The sequence below is a fragment of the Barbatula barbatula genome, assembly GCF_947034865.1.
Source record: "Barbatula barbatula genome assembly, chromosome: 7".
NCBI lineage: Eukaryota > Metazoa > Chordata > Actinopteri > Cypriniformes > Nemacheilidae > Barbatula > Barbatula barbatula.
The window spans coordinates 17979908-17994067 of record NC_136770.1 but is presented as its reverse complement, the minus strand read 5'-3'; the positions used below and the strand labels follow the sequence as shown (position 1 = coordinate 17994067).

The 14160-nt window shown below is 40.8% G+C and overlaps 1 protein-coding gene across 1 annotated transcript in view; it reads left to right on the top strand.

The window, feature by feature from the left end:
* jak1 (Janus kinase 1) overlaps positions 1 to 14160 on the top strand; it is a 30864-nt gene that overhangs the window by 4069 nt on the left and 12635 nt on the right. The window contains exons 2-9 of the mRNA XM_079460434.1: positions 2268 to 2473; positions 5995 to 6118; positions 7486 to 7633; positions 7978 to 8141; positions 9916 to 10258; positions 10705 to 10887; positions 11028 to 11185; positions 11395 to 11509. Coding sequence (XP_079316560.1) covers positions 2275 to 2473; positions 5995 to 6118; positions 7486 to 7633; positions 7978 to 8141; positions 9916 to 10258; positions 10705 to 10887; positions 11028 to 11185; positions 11395 to 11509 — 1434 coding nt within the window. The 5' untranslated portion in view covers positions 2268 to 2274. The remainder of the gene's footprint in view (positions 1 to 2267; positions 2474 to 5994; positions 6119 to 7485; positions 7634 to 7977; positions 8142 to 9915; positions 10259 to 10704; positions 10888 to 11027; positions 11186 to 11394; positions 11510 to 14160) is intronic.

The following is a 14160-nucleotide window of genomic DNA, read 5'->3' as shown; positions in this document are numbered from 1 at the left end:
CTTGGGCTCGGGCTGAGGGTCCGGAGGCTTGGGCTCGGGCTGAGGGTCCGGAGGCTTGGGCTCGGGCTGAGGGTCCGGAGGCTTGGGTTCGGGCTGAGGGTCCGGAGGCTTGGGTTCGGGCTGAGGGTCCGGAGGCTTGGGTTCGGGCTGAGGGTCCGGAGGCTTGGGCTCTGGGCTATCCGGGGCCATGGAACGACTGGTGGGTGCCGGGCTCCCCGGATAGGCAATGTGCACCCCCCCAAAAAACATTTGGGTTGGCCCCTGGGGTTCCTTGGGCTCTGGAGAGGGCTCGGGCACGGGTTCGGAGGCCTGGTGAGGCTCGGGCACGGGTACGGAGGCCTGGTGAGGCTCGGGCACGGGTACGGAGGCCTGGTGAGGCTCGGGCACGGGTACGGAGGCCTGGTGAGGCTCGGGCACGGGTTCGGAGGCCTGGTTAGGCTCGGGCACGGGTACGGAGGCCTGGTGAGGCTCGGGCACGGGTACGGAGGCCTGGTGAGGCTCGGGCACGGGTACGGAGGCCTGGTGAGGCTCGGGCACGGGTACGGAGGCCTGGTGAGGCTCGGGCACGGGTACGGAGGCCTGGTGAGGCTCGGGCACGGGTACGGAGGCCTGGTGAGGCTCGGGCACGGGTTCGGAGGCCTGGTTAGGCTCGGGCACGGGTACGGAGGCCTGGTGAGGCTCGGGCACGGGTACGGAGGCCTGGTGAGGCTCGGGCACGGGTACGGAGGCCTGGTGAGGCTCGGGCACGGGTGTGCATCGGGGCGCTGGCACGGGTGTGCATCGGGGCGCTGGCACGGGTGTGCATCGGGGCGCTGGCACGGGTGTGCATCGGGGCGCTGGCACGGGTGTGCATCGGGGCGCTGGCACGGGAGTGCTTCGGGGCGCTGGCACGGGAGTGCTTCGGGGCGCTGGCACGGGAGTGCTTCGGGGCGCTGGCACGGGAGTGCTTCGGGGCGCTGGCACGGGAGTGCTTCGGGGCGCTGGCACGGGAGTGCTTCGGGGCGCTGGCACGGGAGTGCTTCGGGGCGCTGGCACGGGGGTGCATCGGGGCGCTGGCACGGGGGTGCATCGGGGCGCTGGCACGGGGGTGCATCGGGGCGCTGGCACGGGTGTGCATCGGGGCGCTGGCACGGGTGTGCATCGGGGCGCTGGCACGGGTGTGCATCGGGGCGCTGGCACGGGTGTGCTTCGGGGCGCTGGCACGGGTGTGCTTCGGGGCGCTGGCACGGGAGTGCTTCGGGGCGCTGGCACGGGAGTGCTTCGGGGCGCTGGCACGGGAGTGCTTCGGGGCGCTGGCACGGGAGTGCTTCGGGGCGCTGGCACGGGGGTGCATCGGGGCGCTGGCACGGGGGTGCATCGGGGCGCTGGCTTTGAACACCAGAGGGAATCCAACTCCCGGAGTGCCTCTGGTGCGATCAGGACCGGTAGCTGTGCCTGGGAAGGCCGGGGATTTTGACCCTCACGGCCTTCCATATTCCGCTGCTGCGGAATCTCAGGGGCGCACTCGCGCTGCTGCCGCCGGAGTGAGTCAGAACAACCCCCACGCGGATGACCGGTACCGGACGCGAACCGCTCAAGCCACCGTCCAGCTCCCCAACGCGGTCCACGGATTCCTCCCCCGGGAGAACCTGATTGATCAACTCCTCCAGGGGAAGGTCGTCCGCGTACGGGAGCAGAACGGCGGCGAGCAGGTCGTCGTCCAGACCGGTCAAAAACACACGGTTAAGTGTGGGATTGTCCCAACCCACCCGGTAACACACCTCAACAAACTCCTCCACATACCTCTCCAGTGGCCGTCCGTCTTGAAGAAGACCCACGAGCTGGTCCACTGGAGAGACGTAGATGTAATCCATTCGTGGGTCGGTTATTCTGTCACGGTGTCGCGCCGGACGAGACAGACGAGAATGCAGGTTTTACAAAAAGACAGGTAACTTTAATGAACAGACTGGTACACGAAACGCAAGACAATCACAACAATCAATAACCGACCGGGGAACAAAGGAAACACAGGGTATAAATAGTCTTAAATGATGACAATGATCGCTGGCAGGTGCGGGAAACGGCGTGATACAAATGACAGACAGGTGCGGGATAGCAAATGAGTCCATGGGGAAAAACCGGCAGGGAAACGGACGGGAGTGTTACACATATATTACGATATTGCATTATTTATATGTTGTTTTTTTCAGCAAAGTCACTGCTTTCTCATTACCTCTGGGACCTTTAGTTTAACGCTAAAGCTCGCTGTTCTCTCTGTTTACCTCCAGGGTCTTGATGCCAAAACTAGCAGTTATGGAGCTGGGCAGGCAACTGTGTGGGAAGATGAAAAAACAGAGGAAGGGGGAGATGATCATCCCAGCTGTCATGAAAGGACTGGAAATCCACTTCTACCTGCCCGACACACATCAGCTTGAGTACTTCAAAGACTGCCACACTGCGGAGGACCTCTGCATAGAGGCTGCCAGGAGATGCCGTAAGTTAGCGTCATGGTTGCACATTTACATTTCTAATGTATCCCTCAGAGTCAGGACATACAGAGTGACTATCATTTCATCATACAGCGCGAATGGGTTTGATTATAGCAGGATCGAAAATTTCCTGAGGGCTATGAAATGTGCTCATAGTGAATAACATATTTTTTCTAGGCTTTTTGTAGGATTACATTCTCTCCAGATAGTTTATTGATTTGCAGGAGTCTGATATCTGTTGTCTGTATTTGCCCGATGTGACTGTTAAATGTGTAGCTAATCTAAATATTAAATTTGTTTGATCTTAATTCTCTGGTTACCTGAATTTAGAGATTTTAACTGATTTGTTTTTGTCATTTAAAAAGCAAAAGGTGACTTATGTTACTTGATCAAAGCTCATAACTTGGTATTAAAAAAAATGTTGGTAGGTTTTAATATTAGGAGTAACTATAATAATCATAGGCGTAAATCCCGCCCCCCTCTCCCTCCGAGGGTCCCCCCCAAAGAAATCATTAAAATTGCACTGTCTATTGTGAAACATAGATTTATGTAAACCTAAAATAATTGTGTAAGTGGGATAAAATACAAAAACTGCCTCACAGTGGTTTGGACTAGAAGTTGTCGATTAAACCGCCGTAGAACCATGAATGCACAAATCACTATAAGCAAATCGAACGTCTAGGTCAGCTCTCCTGAAGTGTTGTTTTCAACAGTAGACATACCTATTAACAAACGGAAAATTGTTAGCATAAGCTTGTGTTTAAAACGTATTAACACGGATTACAATGTTAAAAATGATATACTGTTAAAAATGCAGCGTTACATGCCATTAAACATAACCTTTATTAGTCACGTAGTAACCACTATGGGAAACACTCTATTCTCCCGTTGTGTGCATGTTCAATACAAAGACAAAAACGTTGTTGCCGATCCATCCGCCGCTGTTGCTTAAAGTCCCTATTGTTTTATTTGTGGAAACCTGGCATAATGTTAACATTAATGGCTACAATTAGCCACCGTTCCTTGCCATCCAGATCCCGTCTCACAGGGGGACAATTTACTAACTTTGGCACTATATTTAGCGAATTTCAGTTCCCTTTTGTCCACAAAAGGTGCACAGCTTTCATTCAGTTAGAAAAGGTTGTTTTCTCAGCATCTATTTTGTGAGCTGTGTGCGTGGCGGATAAGCTAAACATTACTCAGGCGACTCATCAACAACACAAAATGTAAGAATCGATAACTGTTACTGACTGTTTGGGGAAAAGAACAGTTCATCTATGGTTGTTGGCGGAGGAAGGGAACTACATGGGAAAACCACCAATCTTTAATGTAGCTGTATGGTGATTTTGTCAGACAATGTTGCAGTGTAAGTCAGGATTGCATTTAGAAAGTGTTTTAAGTGTTTCGAAAGTTACTCCATGTTAACATGTAGTATAATGGGTGGTGTGTTTTTATACTTGTTTCTTTCTTGTTTTGACAACAAAGACAAAAAATATGTAAATGGTAACATCTTTATAAGGTGTTAGTGGTTATTGTTTTGGCGGTGCCAGTGTCCTCATGTGATGCTGAGAGGAGCTTCCGTGCGTTGCGGAGACTGAACATGTGGCTAAGGGCTACTATAGGCCAAGACAGACTTAACAGTGTGTTAGTCGGCAATGTGCAAAAAGACAAGCTCGACAACCATAACATAAACAACATATGCCAAGAGTTTGTAGGGCCCAGTGATACCGGGAAAAACATATTTGGTTCTTTTGTTTAGTGTCCATTTATTCATGTAAGTTTGCTTTAAATTGCATCTTTTTATTATATATAAATATTTTAACATATATAGCAGTTACTATAAATACATTATTAAATAATTTAATTCATTTATAAACGTTATTTCTTTTATATATCTATTTCACAATAACGGTCATTGCACAACAGTCACCCTATACTTTAATCTGTAAATGTTATTTCTTTGATTTATCTTTCTTAGTTAAATTTGTTGCAATTTTTATGTGCTTTTCTCATTTCTTTAATTTTTAGTTTGCTATATAAGGTACATTTTTATTTTATCTTTATTTCTTTGGTTTTATTATTATAATTTAATAAATTTAAGTGGCTTTAAACTAAAAGAAAAATTGTGTGGTTGCCTCCGCGAAGTCCAGTAAATCTTCAACATATAGATTATTTTCTTAGAAAGACATAATTTATGTTCAATTGAAGACAGAAAGTCAAATACATTTAGGATGTCCGTGCAAGGATAAATTATGAGAAAATTTCAATTTTGGGATGAACAAATCCTTTAAAAACAATTTGCACCCAGCATGGGAAGGAAAATGAGCTACAAAAACATAGCATTTTTTTAATGTGTTTTCGATTTACTATACCAAAGTTTGTACCATCAGCATTTCACAGAATGTAAAAGAGGAACTTGAAGGGGTTTTACTGTTGTGTCATCATGTGACATGGATGTTGAATGTGAGAGCATTGACCTGATGGTGATGAGCTGTCCCTCTTCATCCCCTTTTATCTCACAGTGGAACAGTGAATCTCTCTGCTTGGCTCTCGATCAATAGCCAGGCACAAAATGGCTGCTGGGTAAAAATGTCATATCTGGAATTTCCTCAAAGTTGCAGCCAAGAACACAATCTGGCCTGGACAGTAAGAGAGGAAAGGGAAGTTTATTACACAAGAAGGGAGCTGAAGAGGAACTTGGTTTTAAACCCTGTAGTTTGGTACTGGAAGTCTTACTTTCACATTTGTAGAGTAATTAAATGAAACCGAAGGTTTGACTGATGAATCAGGTGTTCCTTTAACTCAGTGGGTAGAGCGTTGTTCTAGCAGCTGACAGGCCACAAGTTCACAAGTAAAATCTATAATGTTTTTATAAATTATGAACTATAAAGAATACAAGGTTGCTTTGGATGAAATCATCTGCCAAATGGATTATCTGGAGTAACTTCATTTAATTAATAATGTTTGTTTAGTCACACTGTTATATTTCTATTAGCCATGATTTGCATTTCCTCAATTTCTCTCATGTAAAAATATGTTTTGTGCATTAGGTTCAAGCTAATATAAGTATTTTCTATAATCCTGATTTGTTATGGCTCTAAAAAGCAGTTATCTCGTAAAGTGTTTCTTTGTCTGTATTTTTCCTCTTTTCCCTTCGGGTTGTAGCCAAACCTAGGAGAGAATTAGTACTTTCAAGCTACTGGATCCATATAAGAGTGATTGGAGTATAATAACGTCTGTGGTTAACATTACTTGAAGAGACTTCCTCGTTTTTTGTTCTGCTACATAAATTGCGCATATATCCTTTACGTCAATGTAGAATTTGTGTAAAACAAAAGTTTCCCACCCCTATTTAAATCATGCTTTAAAAAAAGCTCCAATCTATTTTCTAGGTGCATTTTACATACAAAAATAACCTTTTTAACTGTAATGGGGGATGTGATTGAAATTCTCAGAAATGAATCAAATGAAAAGCAAAAGAGAAAGTTGTTTAAATCTTGCACTCATTCTGAAATTCTTTCCCCAGATATTTCGCCCCTGTGCCACAACTTGTTTGCGCTGTATGAAGAGAGCCAGGATCTCTGGTATGCTCCCAACCATGTGTTTAAGATCACAGAGGAGACCAGCATCAAACTTCACTACCGTATGAGGTGAGAGACCACAGTCTGAAAACTGAAAATTCTAAGTCGTCGGCATGTATCCAACTTGATGGCCTTCATCAAGGAGAAATAAATACAAATTATAATTTGCAGAAAATTATGTGATTTTACGGCACCAAATAGAAAAGAAAAATACACAAGTGTTTCTCAAGTACTGCCCCATCTTTCATTGGCTGAACAAGTGGATTGTCACACCTTAAACATCTCAAACAATGTAATGTTTTGGTAGTGGTAAAGTGTTTAACTTGGACTTAACTTTAATATTCCTTTTCAGGAGAAACAACATACAGTGGTATAGCTATTTCTATTTCCATTATAAGCTTGAAAATGACCTTAACACAAACTAAGTAGTAAAATGTTTTGCATTATTTTCACTGCACATTTTTGCTCTTAAAGGAACAGTTCACCCAAAAATCTCTGATGAACACAGAGAAAGATATTTGGAAGAATGCTTGTAGCCAAACAGTTCTAGGCCACCATTGACTACCATAGTAGAAAACATTTTTTTCTTAATATTTTTCTGTTAACCACTAAAGAAGATATTTCGAAGAATGTTGTGTAGGAAAGCAAACAGTTCTTCGGCACTCTGAACTTCGATTTTCATTTTTCCTACTATGATAGGCAATGGTGGCCAAGAACCGTTTGGCTAGTAAATGATGACAGAATTTATATTTTTGGATGAACTCTCCCATTAATTCTCATTACTGTAATGCAAAAAGCAAACATTGATACAGAAATCAGTTGTCATACTGCTCTGGTCTGGAATAAGATTAAACAATTATAGGAGCGATATTTTTGCCCTGTAACAAACTCTAAAAAGTAAACAAAAAACAGAAGTGTTTCTGTCCTCTTAACGTTTCAAACATTTGCAAAGTTCAATTTGAATCCCCTTAACTTCCCCTTTCTGACAATGAAACTAAGATAAAAGTCAATTACTATATTCAAAACCAGCGGTGAAACAGAACCGCCGTCTCCCTGTGCAAAGCTTTACCTGTTGTGCACACAAACAGGTTACGGTCAACCTTTGTACTCTCTCTCTTTTCCTCTGTGGCATAGAGCAGTCTTTTCTCACAAATATGACTTCCTGTTTACAATGAGCTCTCGCTCGCGTGGCAGCAGGGTGCTGCAGTTCCGCTTCTCTGGCTGTTGTTGACACAGGGTATGGTAATGAGTGTACCCTGTGCACCATATGCTATTTACTTTAGAGCTTTTGTGGTGATCATCTATGTTATGTTTGATGTTTGACATGTCATCCACCGCTGTCATCATGGTTTTGTGCATGCATGCATTTATGATAATAAATGTGTAAGCAAACCCACATGTTTAAACGTATGTGCTTTTTTGCATTGTTTACCCAGGTTTTATTTCACAAACTGGCATGGCACAAGCGATTCAGAGTCTCCTGTTTGGAGACATTCTCTCCAGAAAGGCGGTTTAACCTCTCAGAAGGGGCCCGAGGGGACACCTTTGCTTGATGCTGCGTCTCTCGACTACCTGTTTGCACAGGTTAGTGCGGGACGGACCCTAAATAAACGTTCACGTCTATTATCTTTGAAGTTAACAAGATTAATATAGTCTTTTGTGGCCTGCAGGGGGATTTTAGCTTAATGGCTATTCAAAACACCTCTCGTGGGGTATAATAGAATCTGTTGTTCCCATCATATTTTGTTGTTCCTGTTTGTAGAATTATATTTGAATGTCTTTATTGGCGCATAGCAACATAATCAAACAACATTAGGCCCTTAACAATCATGTCTGTTATATGCATGTTGTGCTTGCGTGTTGCACGCTGTCATAAAATGTTTGTATTTTGCATACACTGTTTCAATATGTGCTTTGATCTTTTATAGGGTCAGTATGATTTTCTGAGGGGTCTGGCACCCGTGCGTAATCCCCAGAACGAGGCGGAACTTCATGAGATAGAGAATGAGTGTTTGGGGATGGCCGTTTTGGCTATTACCCATCATGCCAAGGACAATAATCTGCCCCTGTCAGGAGCCGGAGCTGAGAGCAGGTGACCCATACACACGATTCGTAGATTTTATGCTTCATAGTACGGTCCTGCAAATTCTTTTCTAGAAATATCAGAATTGAAACTACATTTTCAATAAATATGACTTAAGTGTCCAAGTGGTTAATGTACTAGGGATTCATCAGACGTTATACTTGTATACTGACACTCATAATAAATACTGTAATACCGTCATCTTGTATCACGCAACAAACGTACAACATCTGTTGCCTAAACACTGCCTCACAAAAGCAACACCAGCCGCAGAATGGAGGTACTTGAAGATTAACAATGTCTATTGTGACGGTTCGACGCAACAGTACAAAACATATTGACCCAATATCACATATTGGTGATATGGATGTAAGGAAAGAAGGAATTGATAGTTATGCTGAGCCCTCCGTGAATCAGTGAAACACGTGAAATCAGTAAAACCGAAATAGTGACTTAGTCAAATTAATGGAATCACTGACTCCGTAAAAACAGGGAATCATAGAATCAATGAGTTAGTGAAACTCATGCAATTCAGTAAATAAGTAAATTACGTAGAATCAGTAAATCTGTAAAACGTATGGAATAAGTCAATTTGTAAAACACCTGTAATTGGGAATCATGGAATAAGTAAATCTGTTAACACATGAAATTAGTATATTAATAAGACACATAATCCGTGCTTTAGTAAAATAAATGGAATCAGTGACTCAGTAAAACGCATGGAATCGGAAACATGGAATCGGTGAATCAGTTAAACTCATAGAATCTGTTAATCAATAAAACTCCTCAAATCAGTGAATTCGTGAAACTCATAGAATCTGTTAATCAATAAAACTCCTCAAATCAGTGAATCTGTAAAACTCATAGAATCTGTTAATCAATAAAACTCCTCAAATCAGTGAATCCGTAAAACTCATAGAATCTGTTAATCAACAAAACTCCTCAAATCAGTGAATCTGTAAAACTCATAGAATCTGTTAATCAGTAAAACTCCTCAAATCAGTGAATCTGTAAAACTCATAGAATCTGTTAATCAGTAAAACTCCTCAAATCAGTGAATCCTTAAAACTCATAGAATCTGTTAATCAGTAAAACTCCTCAAATCAGTGAATCCGTAAAACTCATAGAATCTGTTAATCAGTAAAACTCCTCAAATCAGTGAATCCTTAAAACTCATAGAATCTGTTAATCAGTAAAACTCCTCAAATCAGTGAATCTGTAAAACTCATAGAATCTGTTAATCAGTAAAACTCCTCAAATCAGTGAATCCGTAAAACTCATAGAATCTGTTAATCAATAAAACTCCTCAAATCAGTGAATCCGTAAAACTCATAGAATCTGTTAATCAGTAAAACTCCTCAAATCAGTGAATCCGTAAAACTCATAGAATCTGTTAATCAATAAAACTCCTCAAATCAGTGAATCCTTAAAACTCATAGAATCTGTTAATCAGTAAAACTCCTCAAATCAGTGAATCCGTAAAACTCATGGAATCTGTTAATCAATAAAACTCCTCAAATCAGTGAATCTGTAAAACTCATGGAATCAGTGAATCTGTAATACTTATGGAATCAGTGAATCAGTAAAACTAGCTGAATCAGTAAAACACATGGAAAAGTGCATTTCATCAGCGAATGATTAAATACTTATGGAATCAGTGAATCAGTAAAACTAGTTGAATCAGTAAATCAGTAAAACACATGGTAAAGTGCATTTCATCAGCGAATGATTAAAACACATTGAATCAGTGAATCAATAAAACTGATGTTCTTGTCATCCACAGCTACAAACGCTTCATTCCGGACAGTCTGAACCGCACCATCAAGCAGCGCAACTTCCTTACGCGAATGCGAATCAACAATATGTTCAAGAACTTTCTAAATGATTTCAACAGCAATACCATACAGGACAGTAACATCACCCTCTATGACCTGAAGGTGAAGTACCTGTCCACTCTCGAGACACTCACCCAAGGCCTGGGGAGAGAGACTGTAGAGCCCAAAAACCTCAAATTATCAGGAGAGAGCGAGGGGGACCACTCTCTTCTCTTGGGGGAGGATGGAATGGGCTATGAGGTGCAAGTATCTGGAACCACTGGGATCTCTTGGAGGAGAAAGCCCTTACCGGTAAGTTTAGGGGATGGGGAGTCGTCATTAAATAACTCTAGGTGACTTGTGCCATATATTCCAAGTGTTCTGAGGGATGCCAAGGTATTTGGTGAAAACAAACCCAAAAAGGGCTTTTTTTAACTGTACCTTAACAATGCACCCACGCAAGTCGGTTCACTTTTGTACTCTCCAATTGTGAATATTCGGGTTGTTTAGGATGTTATGCAATATTTAAAAACAGTAAATTTTCTAAAACCATGTCAATATTGGAGCTCAAGCACTGAGAATGTGTTTTTCATTCTGGACTATAAAACAATGAAAAAGACTTATTATTCACAAATTCACAATCACAAGGTTCCATCTTAAAATGCTTCCTCTGAAAACAGTAGTAGGTTTTGGAACAAGTGAACCACAGTTCGTGTGAGTAATTTCCAAATCTTCTTTTGTGTCTTCTTTCTAAATAGAATGTTTCGATTGTCAAAGAGAAAAACAAATCGAAGAAGAACAAGAACGACAGCAAGCAGAAAAACGACAAAAAGAACGACGGCATCAACGGCTGGGCACTCTTCTCTGACTTTTATGAAATCACCCACATCGTCATTAAGGAGTCTTGCGTCACCATTTACAGACAAGACAATAAAATCATGGTATTGTGGTTATTGCAAACCAGTTTTAATCAGACAAAGTATTTTTGAAACTCATGTAACGCTGATGATTTGTACTCATATGATTCATAAGTCTTGATAAGAATAGCTTGTAGGAAATTTAAAAAAAAATGTCTCTGCAGGAGATGGATCTGATTTATCGGGATGCGGCTCTTTCTTTTGTTACGCTGGTGGACGGTTACTTCAGACTGACTGTGGATGCCCATCATTACCTATGCACAGATGTGGCACCTTCATCTGTGGTCCAGAATTTAGAAAATGGATGTCATGGGCCCATCTGGTATGACCATATATGAATATTGCCAGGCTTGGTTTAAATCTGGACCCAAATGTCATTTTCACAGACAAAATGAGACGTAAATTCTTAGGTTCTTTTTTAGGTTTTTAGGTTAACTTTACTTTTGAGTTCTAGCTTTTGTCATCTTAGATTTATTTATATTCATATAATAATCCTTTTTTATTATCTGTTGGTTCATTTTTCTCGTATAGCACAGAGTATGCCATTCATAAACTACGTCAGGAAGGGAATGAAGAAGGGACCTACATCCTGCGCTGGAGTTGCACAGACTACAACTACATCATCATGACTGTTGTCTGCTTTGAGGTAAACGCACATAAAGGCACTCATGAAAATGTCACAAACAGGCAGGAATCATGAAGAGAATGAAGTCCTTCATAGCAAAGTTAGAGGTGGTGATGAGAGGAAATAGAGTTCACTGTTGTACCTTGTTCCATTTTTGGGATAGGACATCTGAATTATATATGAGCATGAAGCAATTTTTATGCAATGGATCAGTTGGAAACTGAAAACTGATCAAGACCCATCTTGAACTTAAAGATCCTTTTGCGTGGTTCTCCACAGGAAATGAAAAAGGTCTGCTTCTAAGTTTTCATTTTCCATATCATTATGAATATTTTCATGTGAAAACAGTAAAGCCTTAGTACAAATGCAAATCATGGAGCCACTTTGTGTATTTGCTCATTAAGGTCTTGTTCAGAGAAAATGTGTTCATGTCATGCATGTCAGCCTAGTGAGGAAAAACATTTACCTATGCTAAATATAGCCTGTTTTGCTTTTATGTTCTTGTGTTATTAGTCATATACATTCCGGTGAACTGCTCTCGGTTACACAATAGAAACAAATGAGTTTTTAAAAGCACCCACCTGTCATTCAGAGAGTACACTTTCATAAAATCGAGTTGTTACACGCTCCTGTTGCTATTGTAAAATTACTTATTTGTTTGTTTACTATTGACAGCCCTGGGAACATGTGCACGTGAATATGACTTACTGACAATAACATGATTGAATGTCTTTAACACTGGAAAACAAGGTGTTCATTCAGGTTTTATATCGACATTGCCAAGCACTAAATTCGACTAAATAAATCTTAGTGTTATTTAATATATATAAAATTATCGGTTCGGCTTTCCATCTTCAGTAAACAAAATCGTATATATTACGCGCAGTTTGTGTCTACACAGCACGCACACACACTAACAGCTGCACAAAATGAAAGACGCTATTAATTCGATGGCGAAGAGAACTAAACATTCAAAAGTGTGGTTACACGTCACCAAAGTTGATGCTGACAGTGACAATGTGAGTTGCCACAAGTGCAACAAAACCTTTGCTTGTAAGGGTGAAAACCCAAGTAATATGTCAAAGCAGCTGTCAAAAGTGCATCATGAACAGAAAGAGAGACGCACTGTTTTTGACAGCTTAACCCATTCTAGTTCATCTCTTGATGCCCCGTAAACATCAGGTATGTATGTATGCTGAATGCTAACAGACGTTTTATGTATATTTGTTCAGAAAAAAAATAAGACAAAGAGTCAATAAAGATTGGGATTAAGGAAGAACATGAAAAATATTATTTATTGCTTTATTTGAATTAATTAATTATTAATAATGAACAATAAATAAATAATTCAAAATAAATAATAACAATATTAATTCTGTGCCTAATTTGTTTCTTTTTATATCAGAAAGTACAGATAAGAAAACCTTAAAAGTTCCGGACCGATAAGCAGTATCGATAAGAGTAGAAATACCGTTAAAATCTTAACGATACCCATCCCTATATAAGACGCTAGAAGGCTGTATCACCGTTGTTCTGCCACATTCAGTAACTGTGAGACGACATTCAAAATACTTTCGTTAAAAATCCATAGCTACTCTTTTCTGTGTATTACCAATTTACGCTACATTTTGCTGTTATACAACAACAAAATAAATATTGCTTTTTATAACCGTTAATAATGAATTAGCAAAAAAAATGTAATCGACACCAACCTATATAAACTTGAAAGAGTAACAATGTAGCGTTATATAATTTAGCTTTATTATGAATACGTGCATACCAACACAAGGGTATTGTAAAATTAAATTACACTTCCAAAAACGAACCTTACACATTACTGGTATTGGTAAATGGTTATTTAAAAGGATAGTTCACCCAAAAAATAAAATTTTGTCATCATTTACCCACCCTCAGGTTGTTCCAAACCTGTACACCTTTTTTAATTCTAAGCACAAAGCAAGATATCTGGAAAAAGTCTAACTGAACAGATCTCATCCCCCATTTAATGCTATAGTATTTATTCCCTACTACGGCAGTAAATGGGGATTTGATCTGTTTGCTTACTGACATTCTTCAAAATATCTTCTTTTGTGTTTAGAAGAACTGAGAAATTCATACAGGTTTGGATCAACCTGAGGGTGATTAAATGGTGACATCATTTTTATCACTTCACATTCATAACTGTAAACCATCATACTGGCAGCTCAGCAGCCTTCGGTTGACCAGAGAGCTGAAAAAAGAGGCGTCACCTAAGAATAGCATCATAATAGCGTTTTTTAAGCAAATATTATTTGTTATTAACCAAAACATACCCAAAAAGTTGTGAGAATTTTTTAAGCATTTGAGCGGCAGGTTACTTAAATGTGTTTTATTCATATTATGATTAGCTTGTTAAATTTGATTAATTCAGTATTTTACAAATCTATTTTGCTGACAGAAATGAATGAATCCAATGAATCGGAGTTGACATACAACTTGGTGTGTATGTTGGCCTCAAAGGCACGGTAAAAGCTAACTTTGTTGTGACAACTCCACATCAATTTTTTGATCACGATTGGCTTCAGTGTGACAACGTTGTGTTTGAGGGGGTTCCATACAATGGTAGTCAATGGGGTCCGATGTTGTTTTGTTGCTGACGTTCTATATAATATCTTTTTGAACAGGTTTTGAAT